General features: G+C 43.3%; 1 protein-coding gene across 3 annotated transcripts in view; it reads left to right on the plus strand.

Moving 5' to 3' along the window:
* Nucleotides 1-20137: 20137 nt before the first annotated feature.
* The window catches only part of LOC148831859 (nucleolar protein 4-like), a 117061-nt gene continuing 109825 nt past the window's right edge, over nt 20138-27373 (plus strand). The window contains exon 1 of one of the 3 annotated variants that reach the window (XM_088919294.1): nt 20138-21727. In XM_088919294.1, the coding sequence (XP_088775420.1) occupies nt 21473-21727 (255 nt within the window). In that variant the 5' untranslated portion in view covers nt 20138-21472. The remainder of the gene's footprint in view (nt 21728-27373) is intronic. The other 2 variants (XM_088919295.1, XM_088919293.1) reach the window with 2 other exon arrangements.

Here is a 27373-nt window from a genome sequence, read left to right on the forward strand (position 1 = left end):
CCGGATTCCCATTCCCAGGTAAAATGTCTGCTAGAACACCTTAAAGCACAGAGTTCTAGAATCACACCTGAAACATTTAACAAATGAACCTTTCCCATTAAAGGACTTTGTCCAGTAAACCAAAAAACAAACAAATAATTATTACACATTAAATAATGATCGTGTAAACACTGGTGATAGTGAACGTGCCTCTAAAGAGAAGACCAGAAACATCTGTGCCTAGGAAGAGTACTTCATTGGAGAGAAACGGACATTTTGCTGCAGGAATGAGTCTAAACTTAAATTCCTGAATCCAGCACTGGCAATATTAAACCTAAAACCCCAGAAACAACTGGATGTTTAAAATAGGCTGAAGTAAGTTCTTTGTGCCAAAGGTTTTTGACTAACTTCTCATTACAGATTATTATATTTTGGCCAGGAACAGGATGACGTTGCTATCCTACAAAAAGCTCTCTTGAAGGCACAAATCATAAAAACAAAATAGCCTAGGCTTTGCCACAACACAGTAGATTCGCCATCTTGGAGGAGTCTATGGAAAGCAATTCAATTTAAATATTCCCAAAGCATTTAGTGACAATTTCACAAATGGCTGAAAAAGAATATGCACACTCTATTCCAGCTGGCCAACAGATCTGGTGGGATCAGCAGAGCCTGGGGCAATGCTAAGAACAAACTTAAAACACAGACACAAACTTAAACATTCCCAAACCTTCTGCTTCAGTGCTAGATAAAATGGAAGAACCTAGGGCCACAGCAGTAGTAGGGAACTAAGACATTACTGTATACATACTGTATAATGTGGCTAGGGAGGTCGGCAAGGGAAAATATCAAATTAATGGCTACATTTTATTTGGATCCATAGGCAGGACATAAGGGATGGTGGGGTGGGACCTTCTACCACAGTAACCTGCAAGCTAGAGAACTGTAGCAAGAAATAGAGACTCTGAAGGATATTAAAAATCTATACCAGTTGAACTGGAAACTCCTGAAATTATTTAAAGATTTTTTTTATGTTCTCAACAATTCAGTTATGCTAAAGCAGATGTGCACACATGCAGCTTATTGCATGACCAGATCCGCAACATTTATAACAAAGGTGTTGTTATATTACTATACCTTGGTACTGGTACCATTAATATTACCATATTGCTAGGAGGCTGTGATGGGGAATACCAAAAACAGAAAATTATTATGGTTGAAACAGTCAAGTATTAATTCCTAACTCAGTTTTCAAAAGGCACATGCCAGGGAAAATGTTGTTACAGACCTGGGGTGCTGTCTGTGTGGAGTTTGTACTGTGTGTTCTTGGGGGTTTTTCCTTCAAGTGCTCCAGTTTACCACAGTCCAAAGACATGCTGGTTAGTTGGCTCCTGGAGAAACTGACCCTGATGTGAGTGTGAGTGTCTGTGTCTGTGTGTGCCCTGCAATGGACTGGTGTCCTGTCCAGGGTGTATCCCGCCTTGAGCCCGTTGCTTGCTGGTAAAGGCGCCAGCTCATCCGAGACCTTGAGTGGGATGATGAAAGAGAATGTTTGGATAGATGGAGAGAAGGATGGTCATACATACACTAAAATACATGAAGTTAAAGGCTTGAAACAAATTCAAAACCAGTGAAATCCAGCTCTAAAATAATATCCTCTAAATGGTTTAACCAAGACATTAGAAATAAGTCAGAATGAAAAGGGGGCTTTAGAAGTGAAGAAAAATTTACAAAGATAATGGAGGATTATAAATTCAATATGATGAAGAAATAGTTATCTGGCTAAGGGAATATTTTATTCTGTTTTTTACAAAAGAAGACATAAATACTGTGTCCCATGGTATAAAGAAACTGCATTCATATTTGGTGATTTTAGTCGAACTGACAGGGGCTAGGGGTTAAATCCCTGAGGCGTTGTGGTATTTCCCCAGTCATGTTTACAGAAACGAGGGGTGTGATTCTTGGAACCCTCAGCAAGGATATTTAACTCTTGCCAAACGGGCTGAACCAACAGAATGGAAGCTGCAAATGAAGGACTAGTGCTGAGGAAAGGGGGGCAGAATTGAACAAGGACCATAGTTGAGAGCAGTGGTCTCCAGTCCTGGTGGCTCACACACCTGTTGTTTAGTGTTCCAGCTGAGCCCTCTGTTACACAATCAAACCCTTCATGGACCCAATAATAATAATAATAATAATAATAATAATAATAATAATAAGATTAATGTGACCTGTTTCCTCCCAGCTCTTAAATACGCTGGAGCTTTAACTGTAGTTTCCTGTAAGTGACATAAAATCCCAAACTTGTGACTAGAAACAAAATGCAAATATTCCAATGAAGCAACTTCTAGGATCAATAAGCCTTCAGTTCTCTAATTCAGGTGGGAGGGTATGAAAACCAGCAGTCGTGTGGGTCACCAGGAACAGGACTGGGAACCACCACTCTAGACTAATCAGACTTACTGTTATTAATGAATAATTATAATAATTTAATAATAATTGCTTACACTTATATAGCACTTTTCTGGACATTCCACTCAAAGCTCTTTACAAGTAATGGGGATCCCCTCCACCACCTGGATGATGCGACAGCAGCCATAGTGCACCAGTACACCCACCACACACCAGCTCTCAGTGGGGAGGAGAGCAGAGTGATGAAGCCAGTTCAGAGATGGGGATTATTAGGAGGCCATGATTGGTAAAGGCCAGGGGGAAATTTGGCCAGGATGCCGGGGTTACACCCCTACTCTTTTCAAGAAACACCCTGGGATTTTTAATGACCACAGAGAGTCAGGACCTCGGTTTTACATCTCATCCGAAGGACAAGACTGATTTATTACTGATGTAATTGATACTGAGTGCTAAACTAAGAGAAACATTGACAGTGTAAGATATGGCCAACATAAATTAATGTTGGGCAGGTGTTGGTCAAGTAAATTATTAGACATTTTCAAAGAAGTAATTGTTACATTAAGGCATACTATAAAATATTTTTAGATGTCAAGAAGGCTTTTAATGTCATTTCTCATAAAATGTCAGTTCTCAAATTAAAGTTGGGGTGGAGCGGTGGCTCTGCGCCTGTGGCTAGAAGGTTGCTGGTTCAAATCCTGCAGCTGGCAGATGAATCCTACTCTGTTGGGCCCCTGAGCTTAACCCCAACTGCTCCAGGGGTGCTGTACAATGGCTGACCCTGCACTTTGACCCCAGGCTCTCTCCCTATCTGTGTGTCTGTGTCACATGGAGGGCAAGCTGGGGTATACCCTAATGCAAGAAATTGTGTAGGGTAAATAAAGTGATGTCAAGTCATAGGTACCTTGCACAAATGGAACAAGACCATTCTAATCAACAGTTAACAGAGCATAATCTTAGGGCCATACCCTGTAATTGGGCCAGTGAGGATACTGGGATCTGTTTTAAAACCCTATCTAATTAATGTCAATGATGCAGAGTAGATTCTAATATACTTGGAAACCAGTTAAATGTGCTGAAGATACAAAATTATGGGGCACTGGCAAACACAGAAAGAGAGGTAGGAAAATTACTAAAAGTCTTCGACAAAAATTATGGATTTGGTTGACACATGGCATATGAAAACTTGAGCAATCCACACTTCGTAACTTTGTAAACCAATTGCAACCTTTCTTATGTCCCATGCCCTTTAGCAATCAACTTTGAAGGTACATTGATATAGTATCTAATAAAGTATATTATATATAATATACTGTATAATATATTAATATAGAGTGTTTTGATTTTCCAAGGCCAGGAAAAAAAAAGCAATACAGTGCAAAACCTGTGCACCTCTCAAAAGCTGCGCTTTAATATGATGAGTCTGTTATACACAAGAGACTCCCACTTGCATACAAAACACATTGCTGTATTATATGCAACCATGAACAAAACATTGTGTTTTAGTGCGCATTCTAACAGGAGACTGAAGAGCACATCGCAATGTAGGAAAGAAAATGCTGTTCTGGCCTTTAGCCAAGTAACAAGTGTTTCAGCCAGTAGCCCATTAGAGACTTCTGACCTTCAGAGCCCTATTGAGAGTGAAAACAAATGGGAGAATACTTGTTAGATAATTGCTTCACCATCATTTCTCCACTCTCCCAAACCTTCTCCAGCGTATTTCTCTGTGACTACAGCAGTGTCACATTACTGTCATGGGAAAAGAATGCTGCACTTCGCCTTACAAAAAACATTTTAAAATAGACTTATGTTAAAAAAGAACCCCAAATACACATTGCAATATTGCTAGTGTTTATACACCACTCTGGTTACATGGCATTCATAATGAATTCCTATTTAAATAAATAAAACACTCATCTTTATTATGTTTAGTCAGCTGTGCTATGATAGTTTTTACGTGCATTTGGTACAGCGGATGGTGTTTTTGCCCCCTACTGGAAGCTGAACAGGAGAAAAGATAGAAATGATTTAAAAGCAAAGGTACAAACCTGAGACAATCATAATCTTAACACACACACACAACCATCTACACATTCTTTATTAATGCACTTCAATGATTCCTTACACCTCAATACAATGGAAGACCAATCAGATTGGGTGACATTGTGTGGAAGCCCCGCCTACCCGTGCTGGAAACAGCCAATAGCCTACTTCTCTGGGAGGGACTCTTGCAGGGGACTGAGCCAAGCCAGGTAACTCAGATTTCAACCTACAGTATAACCCAGGAAAAGTAAAAAATACACTGAAGGCCAATCCAATACAGACAATACTTAAAATACACCTAGTGTTTTATACAACTGCTTTTTAAGTTATTAATAATTCCTTGTACTTGTATAGTCGTTTCATAGAGAAGAATCCCTTTCTGCTTTACTTATAGGATAGGACCCACTTCATACACAGCCAAAGTACAGCCCCCACCTGATGGATGTGTAACATTTATTTTCTGCCAGCAGTCCCAGAAACACATCAGCTAAGGTAAAGAAGTGAGAAATTGTTTCAGCTATCGAAATTACGGGGGAACTTTAGCTGGTGTAGTGAATTGTTCAGGCCCAGAGCTCATACCCCTGTCCCTTACAAACACCATGGATTCTATACTGATCAAGTAATAGGGGCACCAGTTTAAAGACTCATCTGAAGGACAGCTGTAGTACCGTATTCTTAGTCACCATACCAGGACAGTTATTTGGAATGAACACTCCATCTCGCTGCCTATCAAAATTCTAGAGGCTCACTAGGCTTCTGTCAAGGCTGACAGAGTGCAGCTCAGCTGTGCTTCCTCCTGCAAGAGCAACTTTCTTCACAGGAATGCAGCCAGGCTCGACTCGCCTCAGACGTACAGTATCTCAGTCTCCACCTAGCCAAGCACGATTTTTTGGCTAAAGTTAGACCGGCCAGTAAGAGACGTGAAAGATGTCGTACCTGCTGATTAACAGGAACCTGACAGTCATCGCTGAGCAGGGGCAGTCTGGAGCTCAGTCACACCAGTGTCATCCGAGAGCTCAACAAACACGTGCCGGCAAAAGCTCTCGTTCACAGGACGTGGCGTGCCTCTCCAACAGAGGATCAGAAGCCGTATCCGTTCAGAACGGTGGTTATTGTTTTGCGTGCGTTCTGTGTGCAAGTTTAAAATGCTTTGGCTAGGTTTCAGTGGAAAAAAAATGTTTTTCACCCAAATCAGGACCGACCCATTTGTCCAGCTTTTTTTTTTTTAAAGATATCTGTAAGGGAACTGATTTCTGATTTTAGATAGATAATTTATTGATCCCGTGAGGGAAATTGCAGTGCAAAAGCAGCTTAGCACAGTCCACACAGCACAGTGTAACGAAATGATACAATAAGACAACAATACAATACATACAATACTGTAAGGCTTCAGGGTTCACGTGGGCGCCCTCGCCACTGCTGCATCAGGTCAGCCCCCCACCCTCAGGGACTCAAACCCGGGCCTCCGGCATCACTCAACAGGGACCCAGCCAGTTGAGCCAAAGGGAAATCTCCCATCAGCCCGACGGCTGCGGTTCCTGCTATCCACAGGGAAGGGCAATGACGTCACCGCGCTGGTAAACCGGCTCCCACAACCAATGGAGGCCGTATGCGTTACAATACAGTCAGTGAGAAGCGCAGTAAAAAAAAGGTGATTTAACTATTTGCAGGTAGTGGTGTTGATACAGTTAAATCACCAACTGCACGTGGATTGTGAAGCCAAAGCACAGTCCCATGACACCGCACGGATGGGTCGGACTTTACAGAGTTCGTGATAAAGTATATAAAGAAAGAAAAGGCGGGGAGTGGGTAAAACTCTGAAATGAGAGCGAGTGTTTAACAAAAATATTGCCAGACGTTTGACTCTTTCTTGTACGTCCGGACATGGATTGGTAAACTTTGAGAAGCAGTCAATAAATAAAAACAATTATTTCAAATGTTTGCCTCTTCTAGATATTCAGTGCATCCATCAGAACTAAGCCCATGTGAAAGGAAGTAGTCTTGCTTTTAGGAGTAAAAAATACAAGATCATAAGGCCCAAATGGTTTAATTAACACTTCCTGTAAGCCATGAAATCATGGACTCCACATGTATCCTAACTACACTGAAATCAAAAGCCCAATAGTAATTTTTGAAATTAGATAGAGGTTTTAGGTATGAATAAAACTAATTACATCAGAGTTAATTTTGCTCATTATATTATAGTGGTAGTGCAATGAACATCACAGGGAATAATAACGTAATGAGAGGAATAACATTTATTTTTACAACAGAGACTCACATACTAAACATTCACTCCTTGTTTATGACTTATTACTTTATTGTAATATTGAGATACATTTGCTTCTCTTTATGCTCAGGAATGGGAAAGGCTGGTGTGAAAAGGATCAATCACAATATCCATTAAGAAACACATCGAACACCCAGCCCCCTGAACGATCAATAACTTATCATGGCTCTTTGAACTCATGGATTATCATTGTTACAGCATTTGTGAATTTATAAAAGTGAAAGTATCCCTGCATTCTAGAGGATCTGAGATCAGAGTCATTTGTACATCTGATTTTAGAATAATGTACAGTACTTTAAGGTTGCTCAAGCAGACTTTTTAGTTCGACATGAAACTTTGGGCTCTGTACGGTGATCAATAATGCTGATTCTGACAGCTTTCATACCAAGGTGTAGTTAAGATTTAAGGCATCACGGGGGAGCCAGAGCCTATCCCAGTAAGCAACAGGCGCAAGGGAGGATACACTGTGGCTGAGACACCAGTCCATTGGGAGAAAGGCACAACAACACTCACAGCAGGGGTAATTTCCCCAGAAGCCAATGAACTCACCAGTTTCTCTGTGGACTGTGGCAGGACCCCTGAGCACTCAGAGGAAACCCATGTGAACACAGGAAGAACATACAAACTCCACACAGACAGCACCTCAGAGCTTGAACTCAGGGCCCCAGCGCCATGAGGCAGCAATTCTAACTATCACGCTGCCCCTAAGCATTCACATGTTGTTTAATAATATTACATCTTAATTAAATATGATATATTCATTTAACAATATTATTTTAAACATCATTTTAGGAGTTCACAAAATGGGACACAACAGCAAGGGTCTGGACACTTTTGCGGGGCCCTGTACTTACAGAGCAAGAATAAATATGATAATTTTTAAAATAATTATTTCTTACAGTTATGCTATTGATATATCCAATACAAATCATACATTTTAATCACAATGAAGTGTTGGGAAATCTTCATTAGTTACAGTTCATCAAGGGCATTTGGGGTGGAGTGGTAGCTCTGTGGCTAAGGATCTGCGCCTGTGCCTGGTAGGTTGCCAGTTCAAATCCTGCAGCTGGCGGAAGATTCCTACTCTGTTAGGCCCCTGAGCAAGGCCCTTAACCCCAACTGCTCCAGGGGTGCTGTACAATGGCTGACCCTGTGCTCTGACCCCAAGCTCTCTCCTTGTCTGTGTCTCATGGAGAAAAGCTGGGGTATGTGAAAAGATGAATTCCTAATGCAAGAAATTGTAGAGGGTTAATAAAGAAACATTATTATTAATAAAATCAGTGGCTACCAAACTTTTTTGAATTAATTTACAGGTCTGTCTACTTACCTCTGCAAATAATGTTTGAGCAAGTTAACTGGAGCAAATAATAATTATGCTTCAGATAACAGGAAAATAGAAAATGTATAGGAAAAGTAAACAGTCATAGAAAAATTATACAATTATATTTAACAAATGTAGTGTCTTTGAATAGGACTCTTCATGTAATGTAATATTCAATAACTTGCCCATGTGCACTATGAGCTATTGAATAGAAATCCTCATTGAGCACGCCAACAGGCTGCTACACCCCTTTTCTGTTGTGAGCAGCAATGATTACTCTTGTGACAGAGGCAAATGTATTCACCCAAGTGTAGGACTGAAATGTATACATGGTATTTTATTTCTTCTATTTTGAAACAGATGACGTATCGTCATCAGTTCAGCTGTGGTATTTGTTTAAATCAGGAGTAAAACTTTACAATTTGAAGGAGTAAAGTTAAGATATTGACAGAACTATGCCTGTAGCTCTTAAAATGTGTTGACTAATTACCAATTGCTATAGATCATGTAATAATGACGTCCTGAAACTAATGCTACAGGTCTATCCTGTTACAGTAATGCCTAGCCTACTTGGTATTTAAGACAGAACCATGTGTTATCTTTGGCACTCCACTTACCAACACAATATCAAATTAATCTCAGTTCACACAAACTGCTCTGAAATCACTTTGTTCACAGGTCCTGTAGCTTTTGTAAAAGCACCAAAACTGACTGTTGTCCATATCTTAGTCTCTCTAATTGTAGATTATTGTCATTTCCAAAAATGCAGATAGCCGTTATCATTTATACTATAATTTGGCTGAATCATTTCTGAATACTTACTGCACTTTTCAAGAAATGACAATTTGGGCTATCTAATTTATGTTTTGTAAAATGTGCTTTGAAATGACTGGTTTTGAAAGTGAGCATATAAAAAAGCTTATTTTGCCATGACTTAATCGTACACGGATAATCACAAGTTAATACTACCTCTTTCATGAAACAGCTAGATGAGATCCTGGGATCATACTAGCATTCAGATGATCTGAATGGCCCGATGGGATCTTCTCCTATGTAACCTTACTTGTGTTCTCACCGTATCATGGATTGTGTTATGCAGCGATGATAATATAATGTTAATTGCAGCTGCCCATATTGCAATTTCTCAAGTTCTAATTCTTGAGCCAGAAAAATGTAATTTCTGTCCTGCTGCAACAAGAGCCTAAAAGGGAGAATGCTTGATGAGCAGGACACTCCCTCTGGTGGATTAAAGCGGAATTCAGAGGAAGGCCCAACAGTTGTCTAAGCGCTTTGGAAATGTACGGATCCTGTATACGTTTCTAGGCTTCATACAATAAACTGCACAATATGTTTAATGACTATATATAATGCTTAATAACCGCACAATTTCTAACATACCACAAGGTTTCTCATACTCATCCACTGTTTTACTTTGTAGGCAGACTGTTTTGTCGGGTAAGCCTGTTTCGTGTGCTACAGAACAGTGCTCTCCCCTGGGGCCTGCAGCCCAGTGGGGTGTTGCTCGCACCAGGAGAAGGCAGGAAACTGGATGTACTGTCTGTTGCAGGCCTCTCTCTCGAACTGCAGACACCCCCGAAAACAAGACTCGAGGAAGGGTCCCTGGTGTTGATACCCTGCGCTGAGCCCTCTCCAACCCTCCATCATTTCCTAACGGCTTTATCCAGTACAGGGTCAAGGGGGAGCCTATCCCAGCAGGCAGTGGGCGCAAGGCGGGGTACATCCTGGATGGGAAGCCAGTCCATCACAGGGCAGGCAGACACAAGCACAGGCACGTGCTTCCCAGAAGCCAATTCACCTACCAGCATGTCTTTGGACAGTCAGAGGAAACAGAGCACCCAGAGACATGTGGGAGGATCGCACCCCAGGAATGGAACGCAGGGCCCCAGCGCTGCACGGTAGCACTACTGAACACTGCACCGCTGAACACTGCACCACCACACTGCCCTACATAATCATGTCAAGCCATGCACACATGTCAAAGAGAAGAGGCTTGGGTGGGGTCAAAGGAAAATATGAGGTACAAAGAAAAAATACTGAGACCACCCGTGGGTAAATGTCTGCTCTGCAGTGTCCTCATCCATGTGGGACACTTCGAGTGTGTGCTTGGCTTCCTGTCGGCTGCAGAATGAACCTGCCTTCCCTGCTCAAGCATCTCCTTTCTGTACGTGCTCCGCTATCTAAGAACATAAGGTTACAAATCAGAGAAGGTCATCTGGCCCATCTAGTTGGTATTTGATTGGACCAACCATCTTATCCCGCTGTTTCTTCAGGGTCTCGACGTCAATAACATGGCTGGGTAGCCTGCTCCAGACTCTCGCTACTCTCCGGGCAAGGAAGCGCCTTTTGTTCTCAGGATTAAATGCACTTCCACGTAGTGTCCTATGGTTTGTGCTTCACCATTTGTTCCGGAGAAATCCACCGGTTTGACTTTCCGTCAGTGACTTGGAATATCCGTATCTGATCCCCTCATGGTCTCCTCTGCTCGAGACTGGAAAGGTTCAGGATACAAGCAGAGAGAGGGGACACGTAGCGAGAACATGCGGGAGACCCACAGAGTGCCACAGGTCACAGGACAGCCGACCGTCCAGAAAGACAGGCTGTGAGAAAGCAGGGCACTGTTTCAGGTCCTGCTCTAGAGCAATGACTGCTGCCCTCAGTGAAAGACACAGAACTGAATTTACCAGCCTGTTTTCAAATACTATATTTGAAGTTGATTTTAAAATAATAAAAAAACTGACCGTATTATGTTATTTCATTTTGATTCACAGCAGAAGAAAAGACGCTTCTGCTGTAAAAAAACCCCACTATAAATGGTACCATGTTCACAATCAAACACTGAAGAAGTGTCCTTTTGTTTAATTAAGGCAACATGTTATTAGTGAGTTTCAGCTGCCAATTCAAGTATTTCACTTGGTAAAAGCATGTTGCTTAGTCCACTGGGACACCGGTAGCAACTGTGATCAGCAGTGTATCTGCTGCCGGCAAAAATCACTGGTTTGGGAGAGGTGATATAAAAAGCTCAACATTACAGAAATGTATCAAAACTATACATTTACAAATGATTAAATGAACACTGGATAACACATTAAACAGTTAAATTCACAAAGGTTTTGCTGCAAGTGCAATGACATTTTATTGAAGAGACATGTCATTAATTAATTATAGTTGCTTAACATTTGCTATTATTAGTGTGGCTCCTACTTAAGTATCAAAGTGAAAATGGAAGTTTAGCAGTGTCTGTGTGGCCAACACCAGCAGCAACACAGTCTGTGTCTATAATGCATGCTTGGGAAAAGGTTGAAACTTGTAGAGACTGAACCTGAAGCACCTGTCTGTTCTCTGAGCTCTAGATTCTACCTGTCATCCCAGCTCATCCCACAGAAGATCACTGGGACCACCCAAAAGGCTGACCCAAGAACCAAAAAATGTCAGGGAATCACCTTAACACTTGGGCGCTGGAGTGCAGTCTATCACTGAGTCTTGCTATCAGAACCTCTCTGGGGTCCCAGAATGGTTGGCTTGACCTTTTACCCCCTGGCTACCACATATTTTAATCAGTACTAATCACCTTCCCCAATGAGATCCTGCAATAGTGTACCTGGGTGAAAGAGCAACGGATCACTCTGGATCTTTCTTTTAAAAAAGGACAAATCCTTAATCACAGTCCATGCGAGTTCTTTAATCACGCTTTCATCATTTCACTATTTCACTGCAAGCCTGACTGCTGTTGGTAAAGCCGAAAATCTGCACTTGTGCAACCTAGGCTCTCCATATTAATTCAGAGCTCTCAGTCTCCTCAACCCTGTAGGACCTAAATGCAGACTCCTAGCCATTTGCCTCCTGGCTGCTAACACAGACCAGAGGTGTAATCCTTGGGCCTGGCCAGTTACCCACAGAACCCATCACACGTGATCTTTTCCACTCACAGAACTTCACTCACACTGGATTCCCAGTGATCAGTTAAGCCAAGTGTGTCTAATTTCCACTCCACTAGGTGGCTTCAAGCAAAGGCCCTACAATCACCTTTGCAGGGGCAAAGGTTTGGATTGTAGCACATCCATCACATTCCCGTCTTGCACAAAAGCCTTTGTGTCGCCAGAGCAGCATGAGGATGCTTGTTGTCCGGCTGGAAGGAGCCCCCAGGAAGGGCAGCAAGTGAGGCCCCAGGACCTGATCAACGTAGAGCCGGACATTGTGAGGTCAGGCTGCCGTCAGTCCTTTCAGGTGCAGCTCTGTGGGAACTAGCCATCACACCTGGAGCTCCACATCTATGGCTCTAGTTCACACAACAATCAAAGTACCACTCAACATGCCTGTGCCACACTCGGTGAGCAAAAATCATCTTGGTGTCTACAAAACCTTGACGTGGCTCTACTGTTGGAGAACCCTTCTGGCGTGCTGTTCTCTAAATACTAGAGGGAATCTGGGTTCCTTTCTGTGGCTGTTTTTCTGGTTTTTCACCAGGGAGTGACATGTAACAGGGCGATGACCATAGTTTGAAAGTATCAGACCATGAACGAAACTTCGCAACAAAACTCATTCTCTCCTTTAAAAAAAAAAACATTATACTAATAGTTTAATTCTAAATTTGAATGGATTACAGCTGATTAATGAATGCCAGAGCTGAAATATTTGCAATATTTTACATTCTTCTACCTACAATCTCCAGAGAATTAGTAGAGAATTACTGGCCACACTGCTTGGCTGCGGGCTTTAATTTGCTGAAAAAGAAGAAAATTAATGAAATTAGTTTTGTCGCTGGCATGCTGCTACCAAACATATTTCGCAGCCAACGCGTCAGAGCTCAAATCATAAACTAAAATCAAGACTAAATGGAAAACAATGGGGAAAAAAAATGGAGAATATATTCTTTCTGACCAAATTCCAAAAAACACCATTTCCAGGATGAAATCCTAATAATCCCAGAAGAGTATCGAGTTTGTTCCTTTTCTTTTCCTGCACATTAATTACTAGCATGTGTGCAATTTCAGTTCTAGACATTATGCGACTTTTCTATGTGAATGTGTGTCATATTGCACAGCTTATACCGTTAGCTGTGATATAAATACTCTACATCAGCAGCACATCACTTTGGTACCTTTAGTATTCAAACTCTTCATACAGGCCACATTGCACTAGTAATTTATCCTATTATTTGCAGAAAAAGAACATATGAAAGCTAAACAAGGTCGTTTTCTTCAGGTGTCAAGCCAAAAACTTTTTTGGGTATAATTACAGAATCGTATTCTAAACCCCTCATATTAAAGTAACACTTCTGTTTGTCATCTTGAACTGATAAGTATTGTAGTCTTAACAATAGAAAGACACAGAAAAGGACCATAGATCTGAATCAAATAACACAGCAAAAAACTGGATATTGTTGTTAAACTGGATATTGTTCATCACTTGAAATAGTGTTAAGACACTTAAAAGTACGTATTTAAAAATTGGCTACTTCTTTGAACAGCTCTTACAAGTGTATTTACCAGGGAACTGAAAAAACTACCCCACGTACACATCAATATTATGGAAACATACTGTAGCCTTTAAAAATCTTTTAAATTAGTGGTAGGCCTGCTAACCAATGCCTTAGCCACAGATAAAATATTTAAAAATCTATTCGTTTAATGTAGATATGAATGCATTGCTTGGGAAAAAAAAACTGGGCTTAATCAAGCCCATTGCTCTTATGTGTGTGTGTTTCTTCCCAGGACTTCTGAAGCCACCCAGAGGACACTGCTTTATCGACTTCATCCTTGGAAAAAAAACAGAATTAGTGAGCCCGCCGCTTGCAGTGCAGAAACCGAGAGAGAGCAGACTCCTAGAAAGTGGGAAATGATCGCAGGAGGATTGCCCCTGCCAGAAGACATATTACACCTTCAATATAACCAATATAACCTGGTGTCTGATCTAGATCCTGGTACTGAGGCCCAATTGTTTCTTGACATATGATGATGGTTATAGGGACAGTGAGGGCACGTATTCTTATCATCCCTGATTTTAAGAATTCTTGCAACATTTTGATACAGCGTTTTGCAATGTTTTCAGAACACCTTTGAACGTCTGATTTGGTTTAAAATAACGTGGCACGGTGGCGCAGGGGTTAGCATTGCTGTGTTGCAAGGCTGGGACCCTGGGTTCAATTCCAGACCTGGGGTGCTGTCTGTGTGGAGTTTGTGTGGGGTTTCCTCCCACAGTCCAAAGAGATGCTTGTAACTAAGTTAGCCCTGGTGTGAGTGATAGATACACAGAAGAGAGATGTGTCCTGTGATGGGCTGATGCCTTGTCCAGGGTGTATCCTGCCTTGTATCTGTTGCTTGCCAGAACCCGGGTCTTTGGTGTCACTCAACAGGGGTCTTGCCGGCATCCCTGTTATGCACAGGGGCATATTCGTTACACACTCCCCCGCTTAATTCGCCGTCCTCAGTGAAGGGCTATCCCATCCCACGCTTGACACCAATGTAACAGGCCTGGGGTCTGGGGCATGTGCCCCCGCCGCTCCCACCCCAGTTTGTCCCTCCACCTCATGGGTGCAAACCCGGGTCTCCATTGTCAATCAACAGGGGTCTTGCCGGCTAAGCTAAAGAAGACCTTCCTCAGCCCAGGCGGCCATATTTGTTACATTATTATGTAAGTTTATACCTATATTTTATATACTGAACGTTAATCTAAAGCACCTTTAAAAGAAGAGTTAAGTGAAGAGTTTGAATTACATTCGAATTAGCATTTTTCACAGAGTTACGTTTACAGTTATTGTTAGATTTAGGATTGGGTGTAAGGCTTTGGGTTAGATAAAGGCCAGGCTTAGGCTAATGGTTACTGTTAGACATGGGATCTGGGTTAGGTGTAAAATAGTTTGGGTAACGTGGGGTAAGATAATAACATAAAAATGATTTTAAAAATAATAGTTGTAGTAAAGTACTTGTAGTAAAAATTAAGTTTAGGGTTATGTGTAGTGGTTAGATTTGGAGGTTTAGTTCTAAACTTTAGAACATTAACATCTAACGTTAAGCATAAGCTGTTGAAGTGAGAGGTAGGATTATACAGTATATAGAACTGGGATAAGCCTGTCTTCAGATAACCATTAGGGTTAGAGCTGGTATTATGAATAGGACTATTATTACATGTTAGAGCTGGTGATAGGGTTTACTTAGAGTATGGTGTGGCACTTGTGAGACACTCTTTAAGATCCTTCTTCCAAAATGTGTCTTCGTCCAGCTGTTTCATGATGATATGCATGCAGTGCGTCTTACTAGCAGATCCATTACAAGGGTCCTTTGAAGTCTGAGCAGGAATCAAACAATATTTCAGAGTGCCATATTCCATTCGATAACAGACAAGATTCTTTCTGAAGTGGAGCTGACTTACTGAATGGACCACAAATTATTTAATCTCCCATCACTCCAGTCCAAAACTAAAACCACTGTGACTACAGTCATTAGACTCCAGGATGCTGGTGATGACGCAATATTTACTTTGCAATAAATGGATTAATGGCCTATTAATTGACATGTTGACATGTTTACAGAGGCAGACGTGAAGTATGTGAAGATGAGACTTATCATTCAGAGGACAGAAATTCTCCATCAGCAAATGCGTAATGCACACTTCAGGGCTATTGATTTAGATTCATGATAAGTGTCTGAAGAATGTGGAGCACTTCCCATACCTTGGGAGATATCTTTCACAGATGGCTGATATTGACAAAGAAATACAGCATCGCCTGAAATCTGCAAATGCAGCCCTTGCAGCCTAAGAAATCAGATGTTTGAGGGTCATGCCATCAAAGCTGAAGTCACACTCATGGTCTATGGTGCTGTCAGCATTCCTACTTTACCCTACAGGGTGACACATGGACTACAATCAGGAGACCCTTAAAAGGAGGGCAAGAAAATGCCCCAACTATCCAGATATCCTGACCGAGGTCCTGACTCTCTGTGGTCATTAAAAATCCCAGGGCGTTTCTCGAAAAGAGTAGGGGTGTACCCTCGGCGTCCTGGCCAAATTTCCCATTGGCCCTTACCAGTCATGGCCTCCTAATAATCCCCATCTATGAACTGGCTTCATTACTCTGTTCTCCTCCCCACTGAGAGCTGGTGTGTGGATGAGTGTGCTGGTGCACTATGGCTGCCATTGCATCATCCAGGTGGGGCTGCATATTGGTGGTGGTGGAGGGGATCCCCATTACCTGTAAAGCGCTTTGAGTGGAGTGTCCAGAAAAGCGCTATATACTGTAAGTGTAAGCAATTATTATTATTAATTAAATTATTAGATATCAGATAACCTGATGTTGTTTGTCTGTCGTCAAAATTGAGCGTGAGTCTGCATTTTGTCCCCTATTACACAGAGTCCCTGGTCCTCGAGGATGAGAGCTGGTCTGGTCTAGAGAGTGTGTGAGGATAGCCAATTCTCTGTGGGGCTATCAGCTCCTGTCATGCTAGAAGAACAGCCTTCTTCCTTCATTGCCAAAGGATCGAGTCCTTTTGCAAGGTGAAAACTCAGCATTCACGTTTTTTTCTATGAACATGACAGATGTTCCTATCTGTTGCTCCAAGAGGCATCTATCCATTTATCTCTACCTACTTCACCCATTTCAGGGCTGTGGGAGAGCAGAAGCCTATCCAAGCAACAGGTGCAAGGTAGGATACACCCTGGATGGGACTCCAGTCCATCGCAGGGCAGAACTGATATAAACACACACGCATGCGCATGTAAGAGCCAATTTGTCCAGAAGCCAATTAACCTACCAGTATGTCTCTGGATTGAGGGAGGAAACCGGAGCACCCAGAGGAAATCCACACTAACAAGGGGAGAACAGGCAAACTCCAAGCAGATAGCAAGACACCTCTGGAATTAATCATGGTGCTAATCACTGCTCCACCTTGCCACCACAGGTGCCTTTCCATTTCTATGTAACGCAAAAGCCATTTTAGAAACATGCTAACATTCTGAAGGGCCACACTTTAACAGTCATTTGCCATTAACGTGTAGCCTGAAGATCCCTAGAGTAACACAGTACCAGTATTACTCAGATTAACAGAATATCTCATTCTTCCTCCTGGAGCTCTTACAGGCTCCTAATGGTTTTGCATCACCCAGATGCCGGCACTAGTATTCTCAGAAATTATACAACTGCATACACTTCAGAAACATCCACCAGAATAAACTAGTCTTTATGATATTATAATCCCCTGACTGCACATTTGGCTCACACCACAGTTTATGAATAGTTTATACAGAACCGTGATAATATATAAATATTCATATATGGAGTGAATGTCTTATTCTCAGGATTTAGCCATGCTATCTTTGAAATGAAGAAATCACTAAATTATGTCAACATATGACATTTTGTCAATCTAAGTACACGGGGGTATTACTGTATTCTCTTTCTGCTTTCAACAATGACCTAGGAAATGCAACAAATGACCTATTCATTAAGAGACATGCATGCTGGGCAACACTGCCATGACAGATGTGCTGTTTAAGCAGCCCATTGGTAGCTGTGGTCCTGTCGGAGTTGAGCAATTGCTTTTTGAGAGCGACAGATAAGACACTCCCTCAGCCATCAAGTTTAAACTGATATGGCCATCTATCCAGTATCAAATGAGATTCAGGTGGTTCAAAAATAACTAAAAGTAGGTGTTACCAAAGCTATGGCCAGCTTGACTGAAACTACGCAGCGAGTGGGACACCCTAGCCCTCACTGGACATCACCAGGAAGACTCCTCAGCAAAACCCAGGACATCTTTACACACACTCGTCTTCCTCTGATCCTCCCCATATCTGCAGGAATACTGTAGCAGTTTCAAACTCTTGCTGTGCAGAGGGATCTTGAGAATGCATAAGCTTGGTGTTGCCGCGGGAGGGAGAGGTGGTATTGGGATAAAACAGACCAATAGTCCACAGAGGGAGAGGAAAGGTGATTTTTACACTCTACACAAAGTGAGGGCAGAGCGTGGCACGGGCAAAAAGCAAAAGAGAAGCGCTGGGCACCTACCCCCAGGGTCGGACAAGGGCAAGACTCTGACCACGGCCGTCTGTAAAGTGTGCACACTTTCACCGATCGTCTTGAGCGGGACGTTTGGCACAGAGCGCCCATTCATTCCCAAAGCATTTCATTCAATTCAATCAGGGCCGTACCATGGAAAGATACTATCTGCAGTCATTTAAAACACAGCCAGTCAGTAGCTCTACCAACAGCAAAAAATAAGGTGAAGATATCTGATGTAAAAATGGAAGGGAACAGTGTACTTTGTCTTGGGGTGATAGGTATTAACGCCAGTGTCAGCCTCACGGTACGTAGGGCCCTGTGATATAGACAAAATTCCTGACATGAATTTAATCTTAATTCAACTTAATCGACCTTTGTGATTCACAACGCAGGATCAGGGCACACACCAATGCTTCCCCATGTTGCAAGGGAATATGCTCTTGTCCCAGCTGTAGGACAGCCACAAATGTAGTCTGTGGCTTATTATACTGTATATTATATGACAAATGTACACCCAGGGCCTTTCCACATGCGCTGGGGGAAATGTCCAGCGATGAATGAAGTCGGTATTAAATGATAGAGGGTTAAACGGGAGAAACTTCCGGTGTTATGACAAAGTTATCTGGGGTGAAGGTTACCTTGGATAAGCTGATCTAACACACAGTCGTGACTTACTCCGTTTACATTCCGGCAGACTGACGAGAGATGATGAATGCGATTCAGCCTCAGCAGATTGATCGTAAAACCTCACCCTCCGGCCGTTTCCTCACTGTTTCTCCCCACCCGGGGTCCCCCTGGACCCTGTCCCAGCAAGCGGGGCAGGATACACCCAGGATGGGACGTCAGGCCATTTGAGGGCAGGCGCAGAAAAACACCCTCTGGGGACCGCTTTCCCCCCAAGCCAAGTTAACCTCCCGCGGGTCTTTGGAGTGTGGGAGAAAACCCACCGAACGAGCACAGGGGAGAACACACAGACTCCACGAGAACAGTTTTCCAAAGTCCGGCACTGAACCCAGAGCCTCCCTGCCACCGGTGAGACATCGCCCACACTTACACTTTCCTCACGTTTTAAAAACCAAATAATACATCACTGGGGGTGACAACATTACAGGCGGTTTTCTGGCTCCAGATTCGCCGATATGCTCCTCCTCCATCCCCTAAAACTGCATTTAAAGACAGCCTTTGGTAAACTTATTTCTCAGTGGACCATCGCACCTTTCCCAAAGCACGGTCCCAAATCAGCAGATTAAAAGTGATCTATCCACCTCTGTGCTTATTTGGATAATATTAGCTACTGTCTGTTTTATAAAGACCCTGGACCGGCGGTCCCTACTGATCATCGTGTACATTTGAGATCAACTGGCCATTTAACCCGCATTTCGCGTGGCCCGGGCCGGCAGGACGATGTAGCTGGCTTCTCGCACCGTGCAGATTAATCGCCATAGCAACCAGGCTGGAATAATTCACCTGCATTTTCGCTCCTTTCTGCCACCTCGCTGTCTTGCCAGCACAGTGCTGCCTGCCTGCCTGCCTGCCTGCCGCGCACGAGGGATCCCACGAACCAACCTGCAAGGAGAAGCATGCGCACTGCCCTGGATCCCTAAATGGGACAATTCTTTCTGTGACGTCACGACTCGGCCGTCTCCACAGAAACTTTTGTCCCGGCAGCCAATCAGATGGCTGAGAACTCGGGGAGAGAGGTTCTGCGCCGAGCGCTCGCTCAGCCCGTGCTGTCAGTCCCGGCTGGAGCCGCCGCCAGACCTCCTGCACAATCCGGAGACGGAGACGGGGAGGGCGCCCACAATCCTGCCGTGGTAGCTGCCGCCGCACAAGGGGATGGGGAGCCGCTTCAAGGGATCAAGCCAGAAAGACCCAAAAATCCAAGCAAATGCTCCATCACTTTCTCCAGTTATATAATTTCAATTCCAGAGAGGAATTGTGAGGACTGCGGGAAGAGGCATGGGATATTTCGGTGGTCCGGCCGTGGAGCATTTCGCGTAATCTAGTGAAGCTGAAAGGGACACCGCACTCGCACATTTCGAAATATATATATATAGTGGAGGGGTCCTGGTAGACGGTGCAAAGGAAAAAAAAAACAACCCGCTGACCATTGTATTTTCACTTCTTCAAATGAGGATAACAGATCTGAGAGCCGGAGGATAGCAGCGGTGGCACTGACCTGCTTTGGGATACCCGCCAGGTATATCGTTCCTCACAAAGGACGGGGCTCAAATTTATGGGCAGGGGTGGGTTGGTGGGGGTGGGGGGGAGCCACGGGCTGGCCGAACAGGGTGACATCCGTGTGGACCCCGCTGCTGCACTGCACACGCACACGCGTCCAGGAAGACGGGTTGAGCCGAGAGCGGGATAGGAAGACTTTCGGGTCCGGAGCGGTGCGGGCGAGGAGGATAAAGACACTGGACGTCCACGTCCGAAAGCTTCCCGGAACAGCGGACAGATCAACACGGGATTTGCGTTTACATTTGGTTGTGACATGGGTTTTTTTGTTGTTGTTGTTGTTGGGGTTTTTTTTTTTCCCCCTACTCAATAAATGAACAGATCTAGTTTTGTATTCCAGATTGGGGAGTAAAATATTCTCTGTATGTATAAAGAGCTCCATTCATTCAAGAGCCAAACATCCATCAGCTCAAACTCCGCTTCTGGTCAAAGAAAAAAGAAGGAGGTACAGCATACTATGAAAGGCCCGAGTAACTGCTATTATAATTATTAATTAAATTGAGTATTTGTTTTGGTTCCAGGCCAACAAGCATCGCCAACCAGTCCGTTTTAAAACGCAGAGTCCTGACCTGGCTCGTATTTCTTTCTCTTTTTTTTTTTTGTCCACGGTTACTGGGGAGAGGCACAGACCTGGACAAAACAGCGCTGGGTTGCGGGAGGGAGGGAGGGGGGGTAGAGAAAAAGAGACAACCGACAACTAATTTCTCTCCGTCTGTTGAATCCGGTCGATGCCAGGTAGAGTCCGGTGTGTGAAATACCACGGAGACCGGGAAGGTGGAATATATTGGAATTTCCCGGGGGGCACGTTATATCCCGAAAAAAAAAAAAGTGGCGTTGTCCTGCGTGCGGAATACTGAAACTGGTCACGTATGGAAGAGAGACAGACGATAAGCAGCCGGGATCCGATTGTCTTGCCCTGAGAGATCTCGATGAATTGAAAATTAACAGGGGTGGGTGGGGGGGAGAGGTTGGATGCGGGACCTCGACATCAGCCCAGCCGCCAAGGTAATTCTAGAAACTGGCACTCCGACCCGCATTTCAAGGCGCCATCGGCTTGATTGAGGGATATATATATATTTTTTTCGTATAACCGATCACAGGCGAACAGGTGCAAAGTCGGAGGATAAGGAAGACGAAAAGGGACAACGGCGAGGAACATTTCTGTACCCTGCTCAGGATAATGGAGGGAGATCGGGACATGTATCGCCAGTTTCAGGACTGGTGCCTCAGGACATATGGTGATTCCGGGAAGACGAAGACGGTGACCCGTAAAAAATACGACCGGATTGTACAGCTCCTGAATGGATCCGAATCCAGCTCCACAGACAATGCAAAGTTTAAATTTTGGGTAAAGTCCAAGGGCTTTCAGCTTGGTGTTCCAGATGAGATCAGCGGAGGGGAGAAACAAGTGCTCTACGTTCCAGTTAAAACCACGGTCAGTGAAACACGTTTAATTGCTCATATGCCTCAGTCCCGCCGTTAAATGAAACAACACATCGATACGTAAGCGCGCAGCGTTTAGTCGAAATGAATGTGAAGTGATTCTAGCCCCCGATGAGCTTGAAACTAGTATTCTTTCTCCGTGTTGTAGCCTGGCACATCCTCATTGTTAAAGTCATAGGGATCCCTTTAAAAGCTGCAGTGCCCATTCGATTACATCTCCCCCTTTCATCAGTATTTACCCATATTCCCAAACAAAAAACAAACGCGCACGCAGACCATTGCCCGACTCCAGTTTCCTAATACCAGTGATAAATCACCCTCTCCTAGCTGATCAAGAGATACGGAAGAGCCTTAATGATTTGTTGTTGATTACACGTGTAACATCAGTGTGCGTTAAATGGGCAAAACCGGAGCATATGATGGGATAATTTGTCAGAGGTGGCCCTTCATAAATGTAAGGACTCTCAAACGGAGAACTTTTAATTTATTCAATGGGATATTTTTGCTTACTTGCATATTCATATATATATATATGAATAGTGTACATCTATATATACTGTAAACTGTTCATATAAACATCCATTCCGAATTATACTCAGCCTACGACACCGCTGTTCCCAAGCCCTATCTGGGATGGTATTCTCACGGAAACAGAGAAACCATCCTCCTCCGATATTGTCAACTTTATTGGCCCTACAACAGGCGAAGGGAGAAACACGGCCACAAAGGCACGGCACCACGCCGCGTTACTTCTCTTCCACGCAGTGTTAATTTACTCTGCCTTTTGTCTCGGGGGTCATGTTAAGGTTATAATTAGTAAAAGGTAAAAACGGCACGGCTCTCGGCAGTGAGTAATACTGTACCTGCAAGGCAAGGCCTCGTTTTCTAAAACAAAATGTGTTTGGACAGCAGGGTAAACACGTTTTTGACCCGGTACCTCTTTCACTTTAGCAACGTGCCACATTTGTTTTTATTATCAGCGTTTTTATGAAGTGTCTATCTCCATTCTTAGGAATATATGGCTAGGGAAGTGTCTTAGGTTCCACAAACGTTGAAAATAACCCCTGTTTCTTGGGGAACCAACCTCCCGACTGCTGGTCCTCCTGTAAACGTGGGTGGCGTTTTTCGCTGTTTTACTGCGTTTGTACCATGCTTGTGCCACAGATTTAGTCTGCTTTTCGGCGGCCGCCCATGTTTTGGAACGAGCTCAGCTGCATGTCTTTCTGGTGTACTGTGCTCGCCCGCCTCCCCCACATGGATCGCAGCCCTCACGTCCGGTGATGACTGTCCAGTTGGCCAGTTCTTACACGATCTTTCTCGCATGTCGGAAGGGCCACCTGTTATCCACGATGGTAACGATGTGCAAGATCTCGATACATCAGCCGCACATACTGTATTGTAGCGGTTCGCTCACACACTTCGCAGTGTGATCGCCCAGCTGCCCAGCCCACGCTACCCTGAAAATTCCTGGACTGGCCATGCCTGAGGACTACCACTAAAAAATGATGGTTTCCCTAAAGGCAGTTAGGCTTAGAAGCACCTGTGCTGTCTCTCAGAGTTACTGACAGACTAGTTACACTCCTGTTCAACCCGGTGGCGTGACGTCAAGGGCTTGTCATGTAAAAGCAGTTGGCCCGAGTCCTGCTCAGGGATTCAGAGATCCCTCTGAGGTGCTGAGCTGGTCGGAGCAGTAGGCGAGCTCCAGGTCAGGCCGTGTCCATTGCAGTCTCTTGGTTTGCCTTGGCGGTCCTCCATGTTTTTCATCGCAGTTACGACACGCGCTGGGTCTGAATACCTCTTCTTCATTTTGCTTTGTGCCTCCAGGACTGCCTTGAATGGATTATCAATTAGCTTCTCTTTAAATGGATGGTTCCTCTTTTCAAGGCTGTTGCTCAACCTATCCAGCACTCTGCTGACTCTGGCCAACAGAGTTACCAGTGCTCGTTCTGAGCTCCAACCGTTTGTGTGCTTGTGTGCTTGTGTCACTTCCTCTGGCAAGCGTCTGTTCTTACAGTATATCTCACAAGCTTGCGTTTCAAGGGGTATACTTATATCACATCTTTGTGTGTATCCAGCAAGGTTTCTTGATTTGGGCAATTATTTGGACAGAAATATATAATAGCTAATAATAATAATAATAATAATAATAATAATAATAATGTTTCATTCTTTCAGCATATCACTTCCTATATATCAACCATTCGCTGTCTACAGTTAAACTGTTTTGCTGGAGAGTGACTTTTCCTGACTTTAGTAGTGGTATAATTTTATTTATGAGTGCTTTAAGTAATTTCCTTACAAGGTAAACTACTGTTTAAGAAAATGCATATGAGAAAAAAAAGAAAGCAACAGGAAGACTTTATTGTATCCTTTTAGAATAGCAACCATTGTCCCTGTATGAACACTATATATTATTTTGCTTGCTTCTCAGTTTTGCTGCCCTGCAGTCTCAAGACAATCAAATGTACAGGCATGTTGATTTTAATAATTTAATCGTCTTTCTTCCCCCAGGGAACAACTCTGTGTTAAATGATTGGTCTTGCCATCTCACATCATAATTGTAATATTGTAAGGCTTATTAAAATAAATACAGTTCATAAATAGATAAATCAGACATTTAATGTTGTGATATGTGTGGAATATATCCCTTTGAAACATTTACAGCCCCATTGTAGTATGTTATCCTTGTGTATTGTCTATTATGTGCACAGGGTTGATCATTTGTGGGTTAAAAAGTGATATTTTCCAGATAGTAGAAGGACCTATTAGAATCCCATCTGCTCCAAATTAAATAAATAAATCTGCAGTTTCCTTATGAACAAAAAACTGTGTTTAACTGAAATACACACACATGTACCACTACAATCTCAGCTTGTACCATCCAACAAACTTGTACAGAAAAAACGACAAAATATCAAATACACCACAATTAAATGCTTTTTTTTACAAAGTGCATGACTTCCACTGCTTGGACACCTCATTTTGTCTTGCCCAAGCCAGCGCTGCCGGAGACAAGATCTCCTTTTGATGGGCCAGTAATCCATTTCTGCTGGTAATTAGCTATCATCACTGCTGCAGTGAAAGACAAGGGAAGAGGAGCTCATACTGAGGCTAATGAGCTACCTGATTCTGAAAGCGGACAGTGGAGAGTTGGAAGACTAATGTTGAGATTTAGCAGATAAAGCACAGGCTCTAGCAGAGGCACAAAATCCAATAGTTAAGCTACAAATATAGAATCACATTTGCCAGCTGAGAACAGTCAGTTTAATTGTCAGCACAGCATGTCAATAATAATAATAATAATAATAATAATAATAATAGTAGTAAATTTATTGAGCAGGTCTGCAATAATTGGAATGAAAGCAAGTTTCTTGTAACAGTACTGCATTAAAATATTTTTTTTTACTAAATTGGTTCAACTGTCATAGCTTTCACAAACTCAATTTAGAATGGGAATGACCTCTGTGTTGATACCGAGAAAGTTTTTTTAGGGTTTAAATTGTGTTAGGAATCTCAGCAGTGTATGCAGTAGATGGGCTTGATTCATTTACACACAGCCGTTGATCCTGAAGTGTGTTTTTTTGGAGCTCATGTAAGAGGCAGGAAACATATTGTCCAGTCTGAAATTCCCCGGCTGTGGCGGACAGCTTGCGAATCAAAAGACAGCGCTTCAGAAAGCGCAATCATTTTAATGACTGCTGTGATATATCATTTTAATGAGAACCGTAAGGACTTAGGCTCTGTGGCCATTCTCTTCATTATTGCAAGAACTGTATTAAAATATCCCATTATTAAGATCAATTTTCAGTTAATGCTCTACAGCTCCTTGTTGCTATTCAACACACAGTTCAATGGACGGGTAGAGGTGTGTTGTTTGTTTGGAATGGAATATTTAATTCAACTTCTTATGAAAAAACTCTTAAGGAGTACTGTAAGAAGTTTTTTTTTTCTGTTAGCATTTCATAATAATGAAACACATGGCGGTTCCTCTGAAAACACGACATGTCTTCTGCTCTTCAGCAGCTTGAATGCATCTTTGCAGTTACGGTATATACTGTACTGTACAGTACTCTAGGATAAACCAGAAACTGTAGGATAACCAGGGGTCTAGTCTTGGACCCTCCTGAGGCAGGCGCTTTGTTCCACTGTCTTTGGCGATGCAAGACCATCCTGTGTGCTTTTTTTTCCTGTGTGCTGATCCTCCGTGGAGCCTCGCTTGACAATTCAGCCTCTCCTCGTCCCCAGTGCGGGTCTCGCTGAGCGGCGCCCTGGGGGACCAGGCAGCCGCGTCACACGCTCCGTCGAGTCCGTCTCCTCCGCGGCCGCAGCGCGATGCCGCCTCCCCGCTGTCTCGGGCATTCTCACTTCCTCGTTTCTAAACCTCACCGAGTCTCTCTGCGGTGTCATTGAAAGCAAGCTGTCCCGCTTTCCTATTTGGCCCTCCCCGTTAACGAGCGCCTCTCGCAACCAACCACCTGTGAACCGTGCGTACTTTTGTGGGAGCACATTTGTCAGGCCTCGGTGATGCGCCATTGGCTTCTCATTTGCCATTCCGTTCATAATGCGCGTTTTCAACGCGGGGGTTGTTGGGGGGGGGGGGGACAGACGTTAATTTACAAGACGGAGCAGAGCGCAACGTTTACATCTGTAAATTAAATTGCATTTCCTTAACAAAAACGAGGCTGAAAGAAAGGCGCCTAAAATGTCCCGAAACAATCCCTTTAAACGCCCAATAAATGAAGTCCGAAGATGCGGCACCGGGAAGTGTAAGTGACAGGCCAGGCCTTAGGCTGGTGCGCTCATTCTGGATGGGACCGGCGCTTGCTCGGGAGCAGGGGCCGGGATTTCTTTCTGGGTTGCCATGGAGACACTCTATTATACCTGCCTGCAGTCTGCTGCTCTGAACCAGCAGCCTCACTGGAGAAGGGAAAACACCAAAGAGGATTAGCTGTTAACACAGTTATTACGGCCCGTGTGGTAATGCAGCAGGCTGTACGTGTGAAATATTGTAATTATTCTACAGTTGTTACACACAGCTTCTACAATGCCATGCCTGCAGTGGCAAGGCACGGCACATACTGTTTATATTTGTTGTATTTTTTCCAGTGTATTTGTTTTCTGGTAAATATTGGTTTCATAGAACTATTATTAGTCCTCCGGCCATCTATGAACAGCACATATTTTCCGTTGTTTACTTATATACAGTAATCGATTGGACAACATATGAGTCTCTTTGAAAAAAATAAAAATGGCTAAAATAAGATTTACAGGACATTCTCATCCTGATCAAGATTTAATCAGATAATGGGAAGAATGTTTCTCCCCCCATGGGTTTGGGAACTAATTATGAAGGAGCAACTGGTTGTGAGCTGTACAGCTGTACAGAAAAACACACTGGTGCAGGGTCTCTTTCTGTCTTTTCCACTCGCGTCCCTACCCTGTAACCAAACTGAACATAACCTGGGTTGCTGATGCTAAATACACAATAATAATATTTTAAAATAATAATAATAAAAACTTGCGGACACAAGAATTAATCAACTTCTTATCTGCCCAGCACATGACATGCTGTACACAGTTTCTCTCAGCGTCCCTCGGGAACTCAAAACCATAACAATGTAAAACCATGTCATTTCAA

The sequence above is a fragment of the Atractosteus spatula genome, chromosome 6 (assembly GCF_055471065.1).
Source record: "Atractosteus spatula isolate fAtrSpa1 chromosome 6, fAtrSpa1.hap1, whole genome shotgun sequence".
Classification (NCBI taxonomy): Eukaryota; Metazoa; Chordata; class Actinopteri; order Semionotiformes; family Lepisosteidae; genus Atractosteus; species Atractosteus spatula.